General features: G+C 52.6%; 2 protein-coding genes across 3 annotated transcripts in view; one reads left to right on the forward strand and one right to left on the reverse strand.

Moving 5' to 3' along the window:
• Positions 1-22476, reverse strand: part of SLC5A10 (solute carrier family 5 member 10) — an 81205-nt gene that overhangs the window by 8038 nt on the left and 50691 nt on the right. For both annotated transcript variants that reach the window (XM_048866972.2, XM_048866971.2), the window contains 2 exons: positions 8709-8816; positions 5955-6105 (listed from right to left, as the gene is read on the reverse strand). In XM_048866972.2, coding sequence (XP_048722929.2) covers positions 5955-6105; positions 8709-8816 — 259 coding nt within the window. The remainder of the gene's footprint in view (positions 1-5954; positions 6106-8708; positions 8817-22476) is intronic.
• Positions 15281-22476, forward strand: part of FAM83G (family with sequence similarity 83 member G) — a 30211-nt gene continuing 23015 nt past the window's right edge. The window contains exon 1 of the mRNA XM_048866976.2: positions 15281-16518. Coding sequence (XP_048722933.2) covers positions 16030-16518 — 489 coding nt within the window. The 5' untranslated portion in view covers positions 15281-16029. The remainder of the gene's footprint in view (positions 16519-22476) is intronic.

Below are 22476 nucleotides of genomic sequence, written 5' to 3' on the forward strand. Positions count from 1 at the left end.
GTGCTCTGCGAGGGTCCTATGCAGAAGGCTGGCTCAGCAGTTTAATGGCAAGGTCCTAGGCTGAGCTGGATCCGGAGCTCCCCGGGCAGCAAGGTGTGGGAGCGCTGGAGAGGCCACACACTAACCCCTGGGAGGGCGAACACGCAGCGCTGTGGTCAAGTGACCCTCCCAGCCCCAACGGCAGCCTCTGGTTGGCACTCAGAAAGCACGCTGACGTGGAAAGAGTCCCATCTCGCTCCCTCAGCCAGGAGGTCTCTGAGCGGGACTCAGTCTTGCAAGGGGTACGGACGAGTGCTGATCACCGAACTGGAGCTTTCAACCCCTCAGATCCCCGACAAACATGGAGCTCAAGGGACAAGATCCTGTGGGGGAAACCCCTTCCCCGGGAGACACTGGGTCCTGCAGGGCAGGGGGAGTCTGTCTCCTAGGGGCTGAACTACCCCATTTATCCACAGAACAGGCGCAGGGGGCTTTTTACTCCCCCACCTCTGCGCAGGGCTTAGATACCCCAGGGAGCGGGAATGACTCCGCCCTGTAACGTGTGTAGTGAGGACGTGGTGGCGTGGGCTTTGGCATGAGCTAGCCAGCCCAGGATAAGCCCACTGGGGACTCTGGGGACATAGCTGGCCTGCTGCCATGTCTACACCACCACATGGTCACTGCAATTGCCTGCACTAGCTAGATTAAAGCTCCCCGGGCTACAGTTCCGCCTTCGCTTGCAGGGCAGATGCACCCAAAGGCTGCATCCTTTGGGCAGAGGCGGGCTGGCGTTGGACGCAGCAGTGCTGCTCCTGAATCAGCCAGCAGTGGGCGCCATTGAGTGGCACACTTTCTCCCTGAGCTCTGCAGCGCTGTGGCAGGGAGACGGTGGCTCGGCTCAGGACTCAAACCCAGGCCAGCAGCAGGGCCTGCCTAGCTTATGTCTAAGGGTAGGTCTGCACTGCAATTAGACACCTGCAGCTGACCGGGGCTCAGGCTAAGGGGCTGTTTAACTGCAGGGTAGCTCACAATGGTCCCAGTGCCCGTGCCCCAACCCGAGCCAGAACAGCTATGCTGTAGTTAAACTGCCCCTTAGCCTGAGCCCTGGGAGCCTGAGTCAGCCGGCATGGGCCAGCTGCAGATATTCATTGCAGTGTAGACAGACCCTAAAGGGGTTAGGTCTCATCCTCGTATCAAAGCAGCGTTCTCCTGTTACAGCTCTGAGCAACCCTGCCTCGGGTAATTCCAGTCCATTATGAGTGCCATGAAACATAGCAGCACCTCAGCCATGCAGCAACCCTCTATTCCTCTCCCATTTCCTCTCCCCGGCTCCGGCACACTTGACTTTCTGACTCTTTGAGGCATGCTCTGGCCTGAATTCCCCCATCAGGGTTTGTCTGTGCCCATCGAATCAGCTTGTGTTTAGTCATCTGCTCGTTAGTGCTGATAAAGCTCTGAAAGCCCCCCCAGGTGTGTCATTCTTAATCATCGTGATTCGCGGCGCTGTGCAATCGCACGGGGAAGACCGCACCCCAGCTCTGGGAGCCTCTGTATCCGAAAGGGACAGGGGAACTAAAGGGAGTGCAGAGACGCGCAAGAAGGATGACGAGGGGGAGGGTGGCCGGGCGGACTGGCTTACAAGGCAAGACCAAGAGAGCTAAATCTATAGAGCCTGGCTAAGTGATGACTAAGAGAGAGAGAGTAACAGGCTACGAGCCATGGAAAGATGTAAAGGGCCAAGAACAAGAGACATGAGTGTGATCCACGGGGGTGGAGGCAGGGGGAATGGAGTGATATTAAAAAAAGGAATTTATAGCCTGAATCTTAGGACGTATTCCCTGGAAGCAAGATACAGTGGATTGTACAGTGTATCCACAAAGCACAGTCGATCTCTCTGTCTTCCCATCTATTATTAGTAATTATTACTTGTATTATCACAGCACCTAGGAACAATAGTCATGCACCAGGACCCTGTTGTGCCAAGTGCTGGACAAACACAGAACAGATAGTTCCTGCGCCAAACAGCTTACAATCGAGCTATGTTATACTGTGCCCATCATTGTGGTATTGGAACAGCTGGTATCTCCAGAGAAGCTGGGGAAGCTCCATCTCTTAGGCCAAAAACCCCATACCTAGGAAACACACCATACTTCACAAACAATGGCTTGAGCCCAATAACTTGTGTAAATGTATATAAGAGACGTGAATTTTTGTCATGTTACCAGTGACAGGCCCCGGATCTTCCTCCACTCCAAGGAACAATCATAAAATAAACAATTACACTTTCATCCCAAGAGCCTGAAGTATTTTACAACAACAAAAAAATAAGCCTCACGGAGGTTAAGCCACTTACACCCATCAACAGCAGAGCCAAGAATAAAGACCCAGGGATCCTGACTTCCTGCAGATTCATAATTTTTTACAGCACTTAACCATCCTCTGATGAAAGGTGTTAGGTGAGTGCAACATCACATCACTATTGCTACACTGAGTTATGCGGCACAGATTCCCTAGGCTAAGCCATGCCGAGTTGGTTGTATTATTGGCCCAGAATTAATCAGCACATTGTGAAAGAGCTAAGCTAATAAGTTGAATCATCTAGCAGGCAGAAGCCTCATTCCCAGACTTCCTTTTGCTGGATGGTTTTTAATGACAGCATCTTTATTTACAGGAACATTAGGTTACTTCATTTTCCAGCCTCTTTCTCTTTCTGCTCACGCCCCACCAGCAAATGGATTGTCACGAGTACAAAAATAGACGAAAGAAAAACAATTAGGCGAGGTATGTTCCTGTTTCATCAGATCTGGTCTCAGTTGGATGGACCAGCCAGGGGAATTGTCCCCGCATATTTACAGGTGAAAATACGTGATCCTTTGCAAAAGCTGGGCCATAAAGGGGCCCCACCAGCCAGCTTTCCAAATGGTAAAAAACACACTGATGAAAAGCCAAGGATGGGGGGAAAATTTTTTGCCACCCATGTGTTTTCTTTTTAAAATTCATAGGGAAACATGCTTACAGTTTAAAAATAAATACGCCTCTCTCTGTATTGTTTGCAACCCCTAAATTGCAGCACTGTGTTAGCCCAAGAAAATCACAAAGTGAAACTGACTATAAACCGAGGTGAAACTGACAAGCCCAGTTTTAGTGTCAGAGCTGAGAGAAGTCCAAGTAGTAAACAAACAGCTTCAAAGGCAGAAAATACACTGGTATTTTAAAATTATTTTGCTCTTATTAATCACAGGGGGTTAGTGGGAACACAGGAAAAGACACGTGGCTGTAGGGTTTTACCAGATATATGCGGTGGTGCCTACACTCACAACATTTGGTGTTTCTTCTTAAAGCCCCACCTCCTGGACTCAGGGGACTACGTGAGACTCTCTGCTCGCATTTAAAACAAACTAAGTTCCTAGCCCTCCAGGTCGCAGAGAGAAGCCTGAAAACATGCACCCTGACGGCTCCGAAACCAGAATGCAAATCAAGACCTTCATGTTTATTATTTTTAAATTCTCATGGTTTTTTAAAGGCATGGGGGTTTGGCAACACTGTATGCAACTAACCTCCATGATCTGGGAAAGCTGCATTCAGCGCACGACCGGAGGGAGGAGGGGAAAGCTGACTTTAAGGCCAGGTCTACGCTAAAAAGTTAGGTCAACCCAGCTGCGTGGCTCAGGGGCCTGAAAAACCCACATCGGTGAAACCGACCCAACCCCCAGCATAGACAGCGCTAGAGTTCTTCCATTGATCTAGCTACTGTCTCTAGGCAGGTGGATTACCTAGAGCGATGGGAGAACCCCTCCTGACACTGTAGGGAGAATCATAGAATATCAAGGTTGGAAGGGACCTCAGGAGGTCATCTAGTCTAACCCCCTGCTCAAAGCAGGACCAATCCCCAATTTTTGCCCCAGATCCCTAAATGGCCCCCTCAAGGATTGAACTCACAACCCTGGGTTTAGCAGGCCAATGCTCAAACCACTGAGCTAACCCTCCCCAAAGAAAGAGTATCCTGAATTCTGGCGGCTGCTGTATCTCACACTGGCTGCCCACAGCCCATCTCTGGAGGTGGTTAGGACACCCAATCCTGCAATCTGTGCTGGGAGGTGGCCTAGGGGGCCTCTGGGGCAGCTCCATGTCCCTCAACAATTCCAGTGCAAGGGGTATCCTCCCTGGGCCAGTGAAACTGGCATTGGGGTCGCTTTGTGCTGCCAAGCAGATGGCTCAGGGCCCAGGCTCCGGCTCTCCGGGGGAAATCCGGAGTGACTCTGCCGAGGCCAACAGAGCAAAGCGGGTGTGAGGGAGATCACAGTCAGGGCCATAGTTACGCCCTTTGCTACGGAGTCTCGGGGCAGGTTCATCCATCCCAGAGACAGAGGGGAGGCAGCGTGCACCAACCCTATCCAGAGAGCCATCGCAGGGACCCACATCGCAGTGGGCCCTCAGAGCCTTGACCCATGGAGCTCCCAGGTGCCAGAGGCAGTGGGGACACTCACAGGGAAAGGCGCGAGGTGCTGCCCTGTTCAGCCCAGGACCCAAGGGAGCAGCAGCATGTGCCCCCAGCCTCCCAAACAGAGGCTGTCTGTAATAAGCCCTGGAAGCCTTGCTCCCATTGGTGCCAGGCGAGCTAAGTTCAGGGCCAGTGGCATGGGATCAGATGAGTTGCCCCATATGGAGCCAGGCTCTATTTCCAGCCAGCAACAAGTTACAACAACTGCGGCGGGAAGCCACCTGCCCTTTTTTGCTGCCAGCCCTCTGCCTGGCATTGCTCGCCCTGCCATCAAGTGTCTCTGACAACAATAATGCCAAGGAGGTTGACTTGGCACCAGCACTCCCAGCCACAGGAAATGGGGCTGGGTTCATGAGGAGTTGTCTAGCACTTGATTGGCACACGGAGCCCAGTAAAATGGGCCAGCATAATGGATTAGCAATTACCATGTGCATTCAGGGAGCACCTTTCAACATGGGGCAATCAAAGCACTTTGCAAGCAGTAATTAATTGTGCTCACAAAGCATTTGTGAGCGTGGCTTCGGTGTCATTATACCCATTTTATAGGCAGGTAAACTGAGGCATGGGTTCCACTGGGGGATGAATCAGGAAATGGGAATGTGCGGGGGGAAACAGGAGAGACCTCCCGGCCATCTTGTCTGTAGGAACCATCCCAAGCTAAGTCATTTGCTCCATTAGCAACATGAACATCATTAGCACACCAGAGCACTTTGCATTTCATAGCACCTTCCACGTGTGCAGGGAGAGAGCTGGGGAGACGACCCTACCCCCTCAGCCTTCATGGGAGGGCTTCCAGGTCAGGGGTGAGGCCCAGAGAGGGGGTGGGGGGAAATCAGAGGATTTCATCTCCACAGCCATCAATCCATCACCAGCGCAAACTGTCTCAACAAAACGTAGATGAATTTAAAAACTAACTCTTCTGAAGTGATGACCTAGATTCCTTTATTATTATTGTCACCTGCATTCTGCCTCGCTCCCAGTCCTCAGAGGGCCCTCCCCATCACACAAAAGAACTAGGTTAACCATACACCGTTTCCCCCTAAATGAAACATTCCCTGTCCTAAGCACAGCACAACAGTAAAGGGACACTGTCTGGTCAAAAATCAGGGGCTCAAGACTATTCTTGCTTATACTGGTTTTACACTAGTATAATTCCACTGACTTAAGTGGAGTCACTCCTGATTTACACTGGTGGAACCCTATTGACTTAAGTGGAGTCACTCCTGATTCACACCCGTTCAAATGAGATCACAATCAGGCCCAAGCCCTTTTAGCTATTTTTAAAGCACCACTTGCTCTTGAACCACTTTTATAAATGAAATCATAATAAAGAATAAAATACTAATCGCTCCTTCTTAACCACAGGGTTTTGCAGCCCTTCTGCGAGCTGTTACTTAATAGGTTGTACATTAATCTTCATGAAAAGGAAAATGACTGTCTGACTCTGTCACCTGCCCCCCACCCATCCCCCTACCTTCCCAGCAGCAGCAGCTCCCGCTCCTTGGCATCCCGCCGGATCTTCTTCCAGATGTCCATGGTGAAGAGGGTACTACTGCTGTTGAATACTGAGGTCAGGGAGGACATCAGGGCAGCCATCATCACCGCAATCATTAACCCTCGCAGCCCTGGAGGAGAAAAAGATGGACCATCGGACTTCAGGTTTCATCTCAAAGGAGCCGTGATACGGCTCTGATCCAAAGCCCACTGTCTTTCCATTGACTTGACGGGGCCTGGGATCAGGCTGTGTGAGTTTAGATTGTGAGCTCTTCGGATGGACAGCACCTCAGGCACCAGGGCTCTGATCCCTGGGCCCTCTGAGTGACGCCATAATGTAAATAACACTCATGGGCTATAAAAAAAGACGCACACAGCACCACTGAAATGCAGCCAGCTCTGAGGAGGGAGGCAGCAGCCCGGTTAGCATGCCGCACAGCAGCGAGTGGCCAATCTCTAGCACTTCTGGAAAGTACCATGGGAGCGTTAATTTCCACAAAGAGCAGACAGGAGCTCACTTTTTAAGATTTCAGCTGGCCTCATGGCATGGTACACATTCATTGGAGGATTGCCTAGTGGTTAGAGCAGGTTACTCTGAGCCAGGACACCAGGGTTCTATTCCCAACACTGCCATTAATCAGCTGTGCCTCAGGCTCCCTACCCCGAACATAAGAGGTGAGACCGCTCCCACCTCCGTAAATGGCTTTGAGGTCCTCATGTGAGAGGCATTAAATAAAGATTAATGATCTGGATGATGGGATGGATTGCACCCTCAGTAAATTCGTAGATTATACTAAGCTGCGGGGAGAGGTAGATACGCTGGAGGGTCGGGATAGGGTCCAGAGTGACCTAGGCAAATTGGAGGATTGGGCCAAAAGAAATCTGATGAGGTTCAACAAAGGACAACTGCAGAGTCCTGCACGTAGGATGGAAGAATCCCTGGCACCGCGACAGGCTGGGGCCCGACTGGCTAAGCAGCAATTCTGCAGAAAAGGACCTGGGGATGACAGTGGACAAGAAGCTGGATACGAGTCTACAGTGTGCCCTTGTTGCCAAGAAGGCTAACGGCAAACTGGGCTGCATTAGTAGGAGCACTGCCGGCAGATCAAGGGAAGTGATTATTCCCCTCTATTCGGCACTGGGGAAGCCACATCTGGAGTATTGTGTCCGGTTTTGGGGTCCCCACTACAGAAAGGATGTGGACAAATTGGAGAGAGTCCAGCGGAGGATCAGGGGGCTGGGGCACATGACTTATGAGGAGAGACTGAGGGAACTGGGCTTATTTAGTCCGCAGAAGAGAAGAGTGGGGGGGGGGGGATTTGATAGCAGCCATCAATTATCTGAAGGGGGGTTCCAAAAAGGATGGAGCTCAGCTGTTCTCAGCGGTGGCAGATGACAGAACAAGGACCAATGGTCTCAAGTTGCAGTGGGGGAGGTCTAGGTTGGACATTAGAAAACACTATTTCACTAGGAGGGTGGTGAAGCACTGGAATGGGTTATCTACTGAGCCGGTGGAATCTCCATCCTTAAGGCCCGGCTTGACAAAGTCCTGGCTGGGATGATTTAGTTGGGGATGGGTCCTGCTTTGAGCAGGGGGTAGGACTAGATGACCTCCTGAGGTCCCTTCCAACCCTGATCCTCTATGATCCTATGACAAAGGATTATTATACAATGGCTTGACGCCTGTTCCTGCCAATGCATCCGTGGTGCTTGATGTCACCCCCGAGGGGTGACAGGCTAACCTGCCCTCTTGGGGACCGGGACCTGCGGGGCCAGGTATCCTAAACCAGCGACTTGCCCCACCTCCTCCCCCGAAGTGAGAATCAGTGCAACCCAAGTGCAAAGTCCTTGGAGGGAGAGAAGAGACAGGGCCGGGGAGGAACAAGGGGTATAAAGGGAGGGTTCTGGTCGCAGATCCAGGCTGTGGTACTCGCCGAGTGAGGATCCCCCGATTCCTGGCCTGGCTCACCCAAGCGTGGAAGGGACTGCTGACCTCACTACAGGAGGGAGATCCCATTCCCCCGCCACGCCTTGTGCTCTTGGATTCGACCAGGCACTTATTTCAATGACCTGTGGTTTTACAGCAAGGGAAACAAAGAGGCGACTGTTATCAGTGCCTAGGAAGAAGAAAAGGAGGACTTGTGGCACCTTAGAGACTAACCAATTTATTTGAGCATAAGCTTTCGTGAGCTACAGCTCACTTCATCGGATGCATACTGTGGAAAATACAGAAGATGTTTTTATACACACAAACCATGAAAAAATGGGTGTTTATCACTACAAAAGGTTTTCTCTCCCCCCACCCCACTCTCCTGCTGGTAATAACTTACCTAAAGTGATCACTCTCCTTACAATGTGTATGATACTCAAGGTGGGCCATTTCCAGCACAAATCCCGGTTTTCTTCCCCCTCCACCCCCCCCAAACAAACCCACTCTCCTCTGCCTAGGAAGGACACCCGGGGGTGGCCAGGAGGGTGCTAAATGCAGCAGCAGCTGTAATCCTGCCAGGGCCTGGAACAGCCTGGCTAATTCCCCAGTTGTCACGCTTTCCGCTTCCTCATTTGGAACCCTCCAGTGGAAAGCCCCAAGGCCGTCAGGTGGTTTTGTTGTTGGCAGAGCGCTCCCTTGGGCATGGCTGGAAAAAGGAAGCAGCCCCACCCCCCACAGGACACACCCGGGCACGCAAGACCGTCAGCATGGCCCGGCACTGCCAGCAGCGTGGCCCGGACTTACCACTGGGCATCAGTTCGACCACCAACTTGGGGTAAGCGATGTTGGAGCAGCCCACCTCGGACCCGCACACTCGGACGCACTCGTCAGGATCGACGCAGCTGACAGCGTCTGCAATGACACGGAGAGAAGCAGCTTGACCCCGCCGAGAGCACCCGGCCGCGGAGCCACTCCAGGCGAAGGGAGCCGCAGCATGACCAGAGTACAAGCCCTTGCCCCAGGAAGGGCTCGCACGGGAGCTCCAGCTGCAGGCCTGAGAGCAGAGCTGGGTCCTGATTGCCCACAGAGTGGCTACCGAGCAAGCTTCCCCCACCGATGGGCATCAGCCCTGCCCCGGGTGGACGCCTGCGAAGGCAGGGAGGGTGAAGTGTCATTCCCCAGGATCTGTTTCATCCTGGGCTGCCAACAAGGCTGCCAATCAGTGTTTTGGTAACGGGGACTCTTGTCTTCGGGCACTGGACTGAGCCCCGCCCCTGCCACCAGATAGTAACCTTTGGTCGCTACTGGCCTGGGACTGGATTTGAACCAGAGGCTTAGCAATGAAAGAAAGGCAGGGTGGCCTGATGGTTAGGGGCACTAGCCTAGGCTCTAGAAGACCTGGGGGTCTCTTCCCTGCTCTGCACCAGATGCGTGACCATGGGCAAGTCATTTAGCCTCGGTAGGCCTCAGTTTCCCCATCTGTACAATGGGGATAATAGCACTGCCCTGCCTCAGAGGGGTATGATGAGGATGATTACATGACAGCCTGTGGGGTGCTTAGCTCCTGTGGTAATGGGGGGACAGGAAGTGGATAAGTGTCATCGATAGAAGCAATGGTCTATTAACAGTTTTCTGAGCTGACCTGGTCCCCACCCAGGGCAGAGGGACGGTATCACCGGGACTCTCCTAACCCACTTCAGGATCACTCCATCCGTTCGTTAGGATCAGGACTGGCAAAGTGCGGTGTGATTGCCGGTGTTGTGGTGTTTCATAGAATCATAGAATCATAGAATATAAGGGTTGGAAGGGACCCCAGAAGGTCATCTAGTCCAACCCCTGCTCGAAGCAGGACCAATTCCCAGTTAAATCATCCCAGCCAGGGCTTTGTCAAGCCTGACCTTAAAAACCTCTAAGGAAGGAGATTCTACCACCTCCCTAGGTAACGCATTCCAGTGTTTCACCACCCTCTTAGTGAAAAAGTTTTTCCTAATATCCAATCTAAACCTCCCCCACTGCAGCTTGAGACCATTACTCCTCGTTCTGTCATCTGATACCATTGAGAACAGTCTAGAGCCATCCTCTTTGGAACCCCCTTTCAGGTAGTTGAAAGCAGCTATCAAATCCCCCCTCATTCTTCTCTTCTGCAGGCTAAACAATCCCAGCTCCCTCAGCCTCAACTCATAACTCATGTGTTCCAGACCCCTAATCATTTTTGTTTACCTTCGCTGGACTCTCTCCAATTTATCCACATCCTTCTTGAAGTGTGGGGCCCAAAACTGGACACAGTACTCCAGATGAGGCCTCACCAATGTCGAATAGAGGGGAACGATCACGTCCCTCGATCTGCTCGCTATGCCCCTACTTATACATCCCAAAATGCCATTGGCCTTCTTGGCAACTAGGGCACACTGCTGACTCATATCCAGCTTCTCGTCCACTGTCACCCCTAGGTCCTTTTCCGCAGAACTGCTGCCTAGCCATTCGGTCCCTAGTCTGTAGCTGTGCATTGGGTTCTTCCGTCCTAAGTGCAGGACCCTGCACTTATCCTTATTGAACCTCATCAGATTTCTTTTGGCCCAATCCTCCAATTTGTCTAGGTCCTTCTGTATCCTATCCCTCCCCTCCAGCGTGTCTACCACTCCTCCCAGTTTAGTATCATCCGCAAATTTGCTGAGAGTGCAATCCACACCATCCTCCAGATCATTTATGAAGATATTGAACAAAACCGGCCCCAGGACCGACCCTTGGGGCACTCCACTTGATACCGGCTGCCAACTAGACATGGAGCCATTGATAACTACCCGTTGAGCCCGACAATCTAGCCAACTTTCTATCCACCTTATAGTCCATTCATCCAGCCCATACTTCCTTAACTTGCTGACAAGAATACTGTGGGAGACCGTGTCAAAAGCTTTGCTAAAGTCAAGAAATAATACATCCACTGCTTTCCCTTCATCCACAGAACCAGTAATCTCATCATAGAAGGCCAGAAGGGGCCATCAGATCAGCTAGTCCAACCCCCTGCACATCATGGGCCCCCCGCACCCACAGACTGAATCCACCCGCCAAAATTAGACCAAAGGATTACAGCCCCCCAGTGTCCTGACTCAAAACCATCACTGCTGGGGCATCAAGCTGGCATTCTGATAATCACTGGAACCGAACCAGTACCCAGCAGCTCCCGTCATGTCTCTGAGGGCAGAGGCCCAAAGGGCCCAGCACCCAGCACGCGAATTATTTAGGGGTTTACGTGGGCATTGAGTCCTTTTATATCGTCACTGCAAATCACGGGGCGGAACTGACGAAGGGCGTAAATATCAGCGCATCCATCTACAGCTTCACACCTCTTAATCCTTTCAACAAAGGGAGGGAGTAGCCCACACTCATTTCCACCTCTCCTTTATGACCCTCAGCCACTCCCCATATCTAACTCCTTTTAGAGTCACTCCCTGGAACATCAGTGGTGGTTGGACTGGGCCTTTGGATCCAAGGCTCTCCAGCAAAACCAGACTGGCAGAGCAGAGACAGGTCTCCATCCTTCCAGCCCATGACTGATCTTTGTACAGACTGTTTAAAGGACTTTTGCGAAGAGGCCATTTCCTCCTCCCCACAACACCCAGCACTTCTTATACTGACTGGCCCTAAATATTCAGGCAGGGATAACATGGACAGCCACAGCAGGACTGACCTGTCAGCAGCATAGATGCCTGTTAGAAATAAGAAGAACAGAATAGGCCAGACTCCTCCTGGAGTCCGGTGGGAAAACTGAGCTGAGCAAACCCTCACGTTTGCAAGTGAGCAGACTCCGAGCCAGATTCTGCAGCTCACAAGACGTCGGTAGCCAGCAAACCCAGGTTAGGCAGGATGACATAATGGTTAGAGCTGGGGTGGGTCTGGGCATTTGGAAATCTGGTGTTCTAGTCCTGGCTCTGCTGTGTGCTCGTGAGCAAGTTGCTGAATGGCTCGTTTCCTCATCTGTAAAAAGCTGCTTTAATTAATGGTTGCGAAGGGCTTTGAGCTCCTTGGATGGACGACGGCACTCTAGAAGGGCGAAGTGCTATGTTCGTATTAGTCCAGCACTAGTAATGAAGCAGCCAAAACAATAAGCTCCGCCTGACCACAGCTCCTCTCACCACAGTGAATTGCAAACAGGAGTTAACGAAGCCTCGCCATAGCCCAGGATTTCTCAGATGGGGAATCTCAGGCGCAGGGAGGTGAAGTGACGGGCCCGTGGTCAGACAGCAGGTCAGTGGCGGAGCTAAGCACAGATCCCAGGCCCCTCATGTGCTGATGCTTCGCTTTGCGATTTCCAGTTTTGTTTCAGATGAAAAGCTAATGAATAACCAAAATGGCCTGTCCTCTAATTAGCAACATCCTTTACTCCTAACTCTGCCTCCAGTTTTTCTGGACCCAAGGCTGGTCCTGTCTGTTAGCTCTGTCTGAGTTTGCTGAGCGAGCTGTGCGGTTCTCAAACGTGGCGCCTGGACTCCTGGAGCCAGGGAAGGGAAGTCTTCTAGCTCGCAGGGAAAAGCAGCCCTGGCTGTCTCTCTCAGCTGTAATCAGAGCAGGGCGAGCCAAAGCAGATGCGGGTAAGCAGGAGGGCGGATTTAAGGGCCCGATCCTGAGGAGTCAGTGATCGAACTCCCATTGACTTCAACGGGGCAGGATCAAGCAGACTATTCAGGGCGTGGGATGCGTTACGATCTCAGGGCTAGACCGTGGCCGAGCTTGTGCGACCCCCTACCGAACTAAAGGGGCATTGTCTTCTTCCCTCTGGCTAGCTACGGTCTGCTCCTGGATTTGGGTCAGGATCATCGATCCTGAGGAGGCAAAAATAAATACTACGAATTCTTGAGGCCCGAACTCCTGAGCTGCAGCTGGATGGCACAGATTGACAACTTCCCTTCCCAAGCCCAGCAGGGGCGGAGCTCAGCTCAGCCAGCAACGGGGAAAGGCGGCAGCCCGGGGGCAATGGGTGGAGGGTGCCTGATCACAACACTCATCTGGGCAACACCAGCCATGCGGGCGCCCGCCCTGGCTCTTGGCACGGGTTTAACTCGTCCTTACCAAGTAGGTGGCTAATAAAATAATCATCAGAAGTAATTGATGGATGTAGGAAACACCCCCCACACAGAGGCATTCAGAGCTCCAACAAACACTCGAACACAGGACGGTTCCAAACAAGCCACAGCCTGAGCCATGGAGCCATTAGAAAGGGGGCAGGTTGGGTCCCACACAGGGGCAGGCAGTGACTGAAACCAAACATAGGGGCAGAAAGTGGCATAGCTCCACTGACTTCCAACCCAGATCCTTCACTGCAGACACAAAAGCCTGGACGGGCCCCATTCTTGCCTATGGGCACCTAAGGGAAGGGGCCCAGCTCTGGGATGGGCAGATGGCTGTTTTAGTACCCAATGAGCAGATTAGCCCATAAAGTGGTGACCTGAACCCCCAGATGTAGAACTGATGTAGAACCTGAACCCCCAGATGTAGTCCAGATGTCATAGAATCTCAGGGTTGGAAGGGATCTCAGGAGATCATCTAGTCCAACCCCCTGCTCAAAGCAGGACCAATCCCCAATTTTTGCCCCAGATCCCGCTCCAGGATTGAACTCACAACCCTGGGTTTAGCAGGCCAATGCTCAAACCACTGAGCTATCCCTCCCCCCAGTCTTAATCTTTCAAACAATCCCCTTTGTGCTGGCTCCAAGTTCCCCTCCCACCTGGGAGGAGAACCCTATAAACATCCACAAGGCCACCTCATTATCCTCCTTCACATCCCTCCTTTGCCACGAAGCCTCCCAGAAACTTTCTAGGTTACTGGTGTGCTTAGACACCCTCTCATTTGATTCCTTGTACTCCCCCATCTGTCTGCCTGTGTCCACCTGCTGTCTCTTGTCTTAGAGTGTAAGGGCTTTGGGGCAGCCTATCTTGTTGTGTGTCTATACCGCGCCTAGCAGAGCATAGTCCTGCTCCGCGGCTGGGGCTCCTATGCACCACGGAAATACAAATAATTACCACTATCACCACCAAATGCATCCTGGGTTAACTAACTCCACAGAGTACAGCACATTCAAGCTTTAAGCTAAGGGCCAGACGCTTTATACGAGCCGGGGATCAGACCACTGGACTGTGCATGTCTTCTCCAATTGATGCTTCGTTCAAATAGATTCTTCCCCAAGACCGTGTGATCCCATTGTAGGTTTTATGACCTGATGGATCCCTCTTCCCCTTAGCAGCTGGTCCAATAAGAGGCATTGTATGAGCCTTCCTCGTGAGCCTTCCAAACTGAAATTTCATACAGACAAAATGAGAAAGTCAGCAATTTTAGTACTAGTGTGCTGGGAGGCTTTTGTATTGTTGTGTCTGATTTTGGAAGCAAGTAATTTTCAAGTGAGGTGAAACTTGGGATACACAAGACAAATCAGACTCCTGAAAGGCGTACAGTCACCTGGACAGGTTGAGAACCGCTGCCTTAGAGTTGGCTGAATTCAGAGTGAACAGTCTCAAAGGGATTTTGTCACGGTCCATTAACAAAGCCTGGTTTTTTTTTCTTTCTTTCTTTCTCCCAGTTGTTCATTTAACTTACTCTCCTGCAGCAAGTTCTAGGAAGCACATGAAATTGTAGCCATCCTTAGAGGTTGGTTCACCTAAAAAGATAAAAGTCTACTATAGCTACTAGCTACAGGAGGTACTCTCTTAGCTCAGTTGGTAAGGACTCATCCTGTTAGCACTGTTGGCCCTGGGTTCCAATGCCGCCATTAGGATTGGTAGTACTTGGTACAGCAAGCGTTAACAATTAGAACCGGTCCGAAAATGGAGTGGGGTGGTACCCGCAGAAACCTTTGATTTTTCATAACCACTGAAAACCTTTTGGGCTTGGGGGCTTTGTTTTGTTTTCATGGCAATTCAAACCCATCCTGTCCTCAAACCCCCATTTTCCACTCAAATAACCATTTCCAAGGACAGTTTTCAGCATGCTTAGCCAGTCAGGCTAGGCAGTGCTCCAGGAGCTGGTGGTAGTTCGAGGACCACAGCTGGGCACCGTACCAACACACCCAGAGAGCTGGCAATCCACAAACCAGGAGCGAGAGCGTGAAAGCCCCAGACAGCCCCTCTCCTTTGCTCATCAGAGCAAGATCCAGGAAGCAGTGCTGGGAGCTGGAGCTGGCAGGGCTGATGAATCAGCTTCCTGTGCTCCTCCTGCCTAGGGCTGGCTTTGCAAGCGTGTGTGCTCCCCCGAAGGGGTTAATGGCCGAGGCAGATATTGGGAATGTTTGAAGACAGCAGCATGTGATTGCAGGTGGGGCAGGGCGGAGCTATGAATCACTCTTTTTTTTTTTTCCCTCTTCTTTTCCTTTCTTGCTGTTACCTGTCCATGTCCACACTGCCTACCGGCAAGAGCCCTGCAAGAATCCGGCTTCCGGCCCCAGGAACCCTGGAGAAACTGATCAGGCAGCAACAGGCAGGATTTTGCTGCAGGGAAATAAAACGGCTGATCCCATTTGGAGAACTTCAGATCAAGGGAGAGAGAAATAAAGACAGGAAGAATTGGACAGAGAAACCCCCACGGCTGCTGCCTATCTGATTTTCTGGATTTTTTTAAATGGTTATTTTCCTTCGTATTTTATTTTATTCTATTCTATAGTCTCATTGTGGGGAAGGGCAGGCGGCGAGAGGGAAGTGGATCTGGTGGTAGAAGATTCCAAGGGATTGTGCCCCTATCAAAGCATCTGTGCGTGCGAGCGAGTCGCCTGTCACCTGGCTGGCAGCACTGGAGACCTGGGAGTCAGAGGAAGAATCAGCTTTTCTCTGGTTTTGTCTCACACGGAGGTCGCCTGGGCTGGGCAGAGCCGATAAGTAAATAAGAAACCAAGCCAGCATCTCCTGAGCGGAAATAGCCAAAGAGGCAGGAGACTTGAGGCAGAGTGTGGGAGCGCTTTGTGGAGAAGCCAAGCCAGCCGGAGGAAGGAGAGGGGGGACCCGCTGCTGTGTCTAACACAAGAAGGAGAAAAAAAAGCTAAGTTATTTAAAAAACAGGAAATAATTAACTCTTATTTATTGTCAGGGTCTAGCCTTCACTGGTGTCATCGGCTCCCTTCTGTGTCTGACGGTTTGCTGGGGCTATGGCTCTCTCCCAGGTGCAGTGTCTGGATGACAGTCATGTCAACTGGAGATCCAGCGAATCCAAGCCGGAGTTCTTCTACAGCGAGGAGCAGAGACTGGCTTTGGAAGCCCTGGTCTCAAAGGGGCCAGAGGCCTTCTACGAGGTCCTCAAGAAAGAGAGCATCCGGGACTTCCTCTCCGAGCTGGAGCTTAAAAAGATCATGGAGTCGCTGGAAACGTACGACCCGGGTTCGGAATATATCCCACGCCACGGGGCCGGGGACAGCAACGGTGACTGCACCAGCCAAGGGGGCGAGGGAGAGTTGGCGCCCTCTTTGCAGTACTGGCCCCAGAGATCCGACCGCTCCATCCCGCAGCTGGACCTGGGCTGGCCCGAGACCGCCGGCTACCGGGGAGTCACCAGGGCCATGGTGTACATGCAGCCGCCCATCGACGGGCAAGCGCACATCAAGGAGGTGGTCAGGAAGATGATTGTCCAGGCTCAGAAGGTGAGATGCATGCTGATTGTTAGAGCACGAGTTAACTCAGCTGTCCAGAGCGGGCCAGATCCCAAAGTCCTCCTCAGCCAGGCAACCCTCACCCCAGTGCCCTGCAAGGGAGGTCTGGCTGAGTGATGACTGCAGGGGCCAATCTTATGTATTATCTGTTCTTCCCCATTAAGTTTCACACCCATACTTATGGCTCAGATTTTGCTGCAGGTGAGAGAAAGAGCTGGAAACCTGATCCAGCTTCCCCTGGAAACAATGGGAATCTTTTCTTTGACTGCCCTGGACCCTTGGCAACCCAGAGGCTGTGGGGATAAGAAAACACAAACTCTTTGAGCTGCTACTTCTCTCCAAGCCCAAAGTATCAGCTTTCCCCTGATAATTATCTCCAGGGCCCCAGGGAACCGCACGTGGCTCTGCAGAGTACAAGGGTTCAAATTCTGCCCTGGTGTGAACAGGTGACGGCTGCTGGCATTGCACCAGCTTACATAAGGGCTGAATCTGGCCCAAGGTCTTCCTGCTAGTCCTTGTCAATTTCATCCTGGTTAACAGATGATGCAAAACTGATTAGTGGCTTGCACAGTCCAGGAAAGTTTGATCAAAAACAATATCTGCCCCATTTCTGCAGCAGACTTTCGGTAAGACCCTCCCCAAGGAAAAGGTCCCACACCTGATTACATCAAGCCTTCGCAAAAATGAAAACAAGCTGCTTTGCTGTATCTTGGCATGTAATAATGCTCTGATCAAGACCTTGAGATCGACTTAGCCACAATATATTGGTGGAGGGCAGTGAATGGCACATGGAGAAGTCGTGATATGGAGATGGACTGGTCTGGGAAGCGTCTTCACCCAGAGGGAGGGTGATTGGGATGGGGGAAGTGGTGGAAGCAGATAGAACAGGTATGTTTAAGGAAATGAGGGCTGTGTACGGAGGGCCTCCTGGGACCAGCATGTTGAACGCCCCTCCGCAATAACGCAGGGACTGAGCAGGAGCTGAGCCTTGGTGTCCAATGATGCCACATATGGAGATTCAGGCTCAAACAGGGGCTCTGCCCCAGCCTGGCTGTGTGACTCCAGGCTAGCCATCAGGCCAACATTTTCAAAGGTGACCTCAGACTTCTGCTGCCCCCCAGCTTGGGGTGAGTGATTTGCATGACTGCGCCGCGTCGGGAGCTGGGGGGGCTCAGCCCCTCGGAAAAGTAGGTGTCTCCAAAATCAGTGTCCACTTTGACCAACCTTGGCCTTGACCTGTCCCTGCCTCAGTGTCCCCACTGACTCCGACCTACCTCACCTTAGCGCTGGGGTGAAAGAGGAGGGCCGTGAGCTGGCACTTTCCTCCAGTATGGAAACTCTTCCACCTGATACTCCTGAAGGCATTCTGTGCCAAAAAATTAAAAATTCTGCACACAATATTTTAAAAATCTTCAAAATTCTGCCAATTTTATTTGTCAAATAAATGTGGAGGCTCCAGCATGGCAGAGGGGAGCAGAGACCACTGCCTGCACAGAGGTGGGAGACGACTGTGCAATCCCCCGCCCCCAGGGCACGGACTCAGCGGTGAGGCTGCAAGGACCAGGCCTGCCCCAGAAACACCCCAGGGCCCTGCCCCTGTGCCACGTGCACCAGGTGTGGGACAGGCAGGCTCAGCAAGGAAGGATCCAAGTGTAGAGGGGCTCAGTGTGAGGGGAATCCAGGTGTGGATTGAGACGGTTCCATGTGGGGCAATCTGGGTGCGGGCTGCTCAGTGAGGAATCTGGGAGTGGGCGGATCTGGATGCACAGGGGCTTGTTGGGGGGTTCTGGGTGCAACAGTAATGGGACTCTGCAGGAAGGTCAAGGTGAAGGTGGTTGGGGCTCAGCAGGGAGGGGTCTGGATGTGGAGGGCTCATTTGGGAATCCAGAAGCTGGGGAGTGGGGCTCAGTGGGGTGGGGATCCAGGTGCAGCTGGTTGGGGCTCTGTGGGGTAGGGATCCAGGTGGCTCATCGGGGTGGTTCAGGTGAAGAAGGAGTGGGACTCATTGGGGGGGGGGGGTTCTGAGTGTAGGGAGGGTGAGGCTTGGCAGGAGGGTGTCAGTATGTGAGGGTCTGGCTGAATGGGGGCTGGGCAGATGGGGAAGCAGCTCCCTGTACAGGGATCTCTCCCCCTGCAGCTGAGGAGCAATGGGTGAAGGAAGCCAATGGGGGGAGGTTTGCAGAGCTTCCTGCAGCTGGGATAGAAATCTGGAGGTGGGTCTGACACAGAGCCGGATGCCATGCAGGGGAAGAGGAACTCCCATCTCCTCCAGCCCTGCCTGGACTAGCAGCTGAGCCTGGCAGAGGGTAGGAGCCACCAGCTGGGTCTTCCCCAATCCTGCCCTCTGCCCCACTGTGGTTTACTGTGCCCTGGGCACCCGAAACAAACTGCTGGGAGGGTCGCATGACCACTCTTGTGGTTTCTCTTTGCTTCCCCATCAGAAAGTCATTTTTCTGCGGGGAACCAAAGAAATCTGCATGGGGCGTAAATTCTGCAGGTGCGCAGGGGCGCAAAATTCCCCCAGGCGTAATCTGAGACGTACACACAGAGCCTTCTCTGCAGGCTGCACCGTGTGTGCTGCACGGAAAATGGGGATCAGCAGCCACAGAGGTCACATGTCCTGAGCATTTGCCTTCTCCCCTGCTTGCTTTTCAGTCAGAAAAGCAAGGCAGGGAGCTTCCTTGATGTTTTAGATCCCAACGGGAATAACAGCCAATCTTCATCCAAATATAAACCACACCAAGTGTGTCTTCAAGGCCCTTATCGCCAGAGGGCTGTGTATTTGGAGAGGGCAGGTTTCCAGCGGGCCCCGTAGCAGGCAGAGAGCATGATCTGAGAACACGTTTGGACCAGTTCTGAACGCGGGCTGCCGGGTGCGGCCGGGGCCTCGCTCTCTCAGACGTGCCATGATCAGTCCTCGCCGCCAGCCAAACAGCATCTGAAACCAGTTTAGAGGGGAGCCATCTTTAAACCAGACTGAAAACCTCTCACTCAGGACGTGCTTCCGGTAGCAGAGCGGCTTTGCGTTTGAGTGGGCCTCAGCCTGGCTTGGGATGGGGGGAGGAAGGCGCTTAATTCCCCTCTCAGCCCGCTTGGCTGTCGTCGCAGCCGAGCTGGAGTCTCCCAGGAAAGGAAGGGCTGGCTGAAGGAACCCAAAAATGAGGGGAGAATGTTTCTCATCCCCCCCCCTTGTATGCTCGGCTCTGAAGGCACAAACTGGGGCTCCAGGGGGATGATCCAAGAGAGTCGTTTTTGTCTTGTGCCCCTGGCATAACGCTTTCTGGCCTGTCCCTACATGCCCCCAGAGGTGTTTGGAGCCAAAGCAGCCTTCTGTTCACACGACGCAGGGCTAGACCAAGTCCCTCCGACTTCTACTGCAGCCGACGTCCCGGGAGCTGCCGCTGGGGGGTGCGGGAATGCGGATCCCCATGGCTGCCTAATGAACAGCCACACCCCAGCTTGCGGAGCGTGGTCCAGCTTTCTGCAGGGTGCTAGGGCCAGGCGGACGGTCGACACCTCGGCCACGGGGTGCGGTCCCCTGAGGAGGCACCGAACACGAAGCCAGGGAGGGCTTCGAGCCAGCACTCCCCGCAACGGGCCATGGACTGCGGTCGCCCACCTGCGCCCTGACTCCGTGACGCAGGCGGAGCCCAGCCGGGTGTGCTCTGCACCTGTTCGATCGCTGTGTGGCAGACCTGGCGGGAGGAGATGGAATACGGGGCGAACGGACCCAGGCAAAGCATCCCCTCACCGTCAGGGAGAACGTCCTGTCTTTGGGCCTGGCCTATCGTCCCTGACCCTGGTTCAGACGCTCCCTGCTGGCTCTGCATTCTGGTCGTTTCCCTCTGACTCATCCCACCAGGCAGATGGGCTCTGCATTCCCACTCCTTGCCTGCGGCTGGGCCCCTGGCCCTCCCCTGGCCCAGACCCCTTCGTCCGGCTGCTGGAGGCGGCCTGGCTGGTTGGGACGCTGCCACCGCGTTTCATGGACATCACGAGCTCTCACGCCTGTCCAGCCGCCTCCCTGTCGCCATCCCTGTGTGCGCGTCGGGATGGAGCAAGCACCTGTGGGGGCCTGGCCGTGTCCACCGCTGCCCCGTCTGCATGCTGAGCTCCCAGAGGGGGGAAATAAAGAGGCTGCATTGGAGCCTCACAGCAGCAGGAATCCCTGCTCCAGACAGACCAGAGATGCATGCATGGCAGGGAGGGGGATCCTTTTGCAACAGCATACCAATTCAGCGCCTTTCAGATTGATTTAGCTGGGGAGCAGGGTTTGTGCAAAGGGGTGTGGAGTGGGAGAGACAAGAAGTATGATCCAGTTGCTCAAGAAGGGCTCAGGAGATTTGGGTTCTGCTCCCAGCAGTGCCACAGATTCCCGGTGTGACCGTGGGCAAGTCACTGCCCCATTGTGCCTCAGTTTCCCCAGCTGATGAGGATAGTCTCCCAGGCAGGGGGCATCGTGAGACTCTGTTCGTTGCCCTCCATGATGCGCTTTGAGATCCTAGAGCAGAAGGTGCTCTAAAAGGAATGGGGATTATTAGGAGTTTACGAGTAGCCGGATTTCTCTGGTCATTCCATTGTTTATGCCACTCAAGAGAGTATGAGCCAGATCCTGACCTGGTGTAAAGGGGTATAGCAGCCCCATCAGCTATGGAGCAGGCTTGCAGTTGCTATCCCTGCAAAGTTAGCCATGTCAGACCTTCTCTCTGCCATACCCACGGTTGCCGCTTTCTAGCTTCAGAGGTTTTCTTCTTACTGCGCTTAGATCATCTGGGTCATCCCATGATGAAATGGAAAAAGTGCTACAAGGCATTTTACCTACATCATCTGGAATTTCCTATTACAGCCAACGTGACTGTCTCCTGCCGACAGCTTGTTGCTTCATGTTCTGGGTGGGCATTGCCCTGCGTCTGGCTCTGAAGCAGCTGGGAAGCACAGCGGCCTTTCTTTCCCTGGCTTAGGATAGCGATCCTTCATGCAGACTCAGCACTGAGCCCTGATGCCAGCCGCAATTTGGAGGCTGAGCACATTTGGCCCATTCCAAACTAAAAAGAAAAAGAAAGAAAAATCCCAACACCAAAGCAAAACGCTGGGGCTGCTAGATGTCTACATAAGAGCAAAGTTCGGGCACCCACGCCAGCACAGCCACCAGCTTAGTTTGCATGCTCCATGGGAAGCCAGGAGGGCATACACCCCTTCCACTGGGTGTTTATTACTTAGCAAATTCTCCTTTGGCAGAGGGGGAAGCAGCTCGCTTTCTCAAGATAAACTCCAGTTATTTAGACTACAGCTTCTCAGAGCTTGTTCAGAGCTACGTGCATCTGTCTGCGCTGATTCAGTCTGACGAAGGGGATGTATGCCCACCGGGTGCTAAGTTCAGGCAGGGCAGCGTTATCTAGTGCAGGGGCTCTCAACCTTTCCAGACTACTGTACCCTTTCAGGAGTCTGATTTGTCTTGCGTACCCCCAAAGTTTCACCTCACTTAAAAACTACTTGCTTATAAACTCAGACATAAAAATACAAACGTGTCCCAGCGCACTATTACTAAAAAATTGCTGACTTTCCCATTTTTACCACATAATTATAAAATGAATCAATGAGAATATAAATATTGTACTTACATTTCAGTGTATAGTATATAGGGCAGTACAAACAAGTCATTGTCTGTATGAAATTGTAGTTTGTACTATCTTCGCTAGTGCTTTTTGTGTAGCCTGTTGTAAAACTAGGCAAATATCTAGAGGAGTTGGTGTACCCCCTGGAAGACCTCTGTGTACCCCCAGGGGTACGCGTACCCCTGGTTGAGAACCGCTGGCCTAGTGGTTATGGGACAGGATGGGAGTCGGAACTAAATCCTACAAACACAAAGTTAAGCCCTCATGTAGGTATCTGCAGGATCGGGGCCTACATGGCTAAACATTTTGCTGAGTTTAGGGACTAAATGTAGTT

The sequence above is a fragment of the Caretta caretta genome, chromosome 10 (assembly GCF_965140235.1).
Source record: "Caretta caretta isolate rCarCar2 chromosome 10, rCarCar1.hap1, whole genome shotgun sequence".
In the NCBI taxonomy this organism is placed as follows: domain Eukaryota; kingdom Metazoa; phylum Chordata; order Testudines; family Cheloniidae; genus Caretta; species Caretta caretta.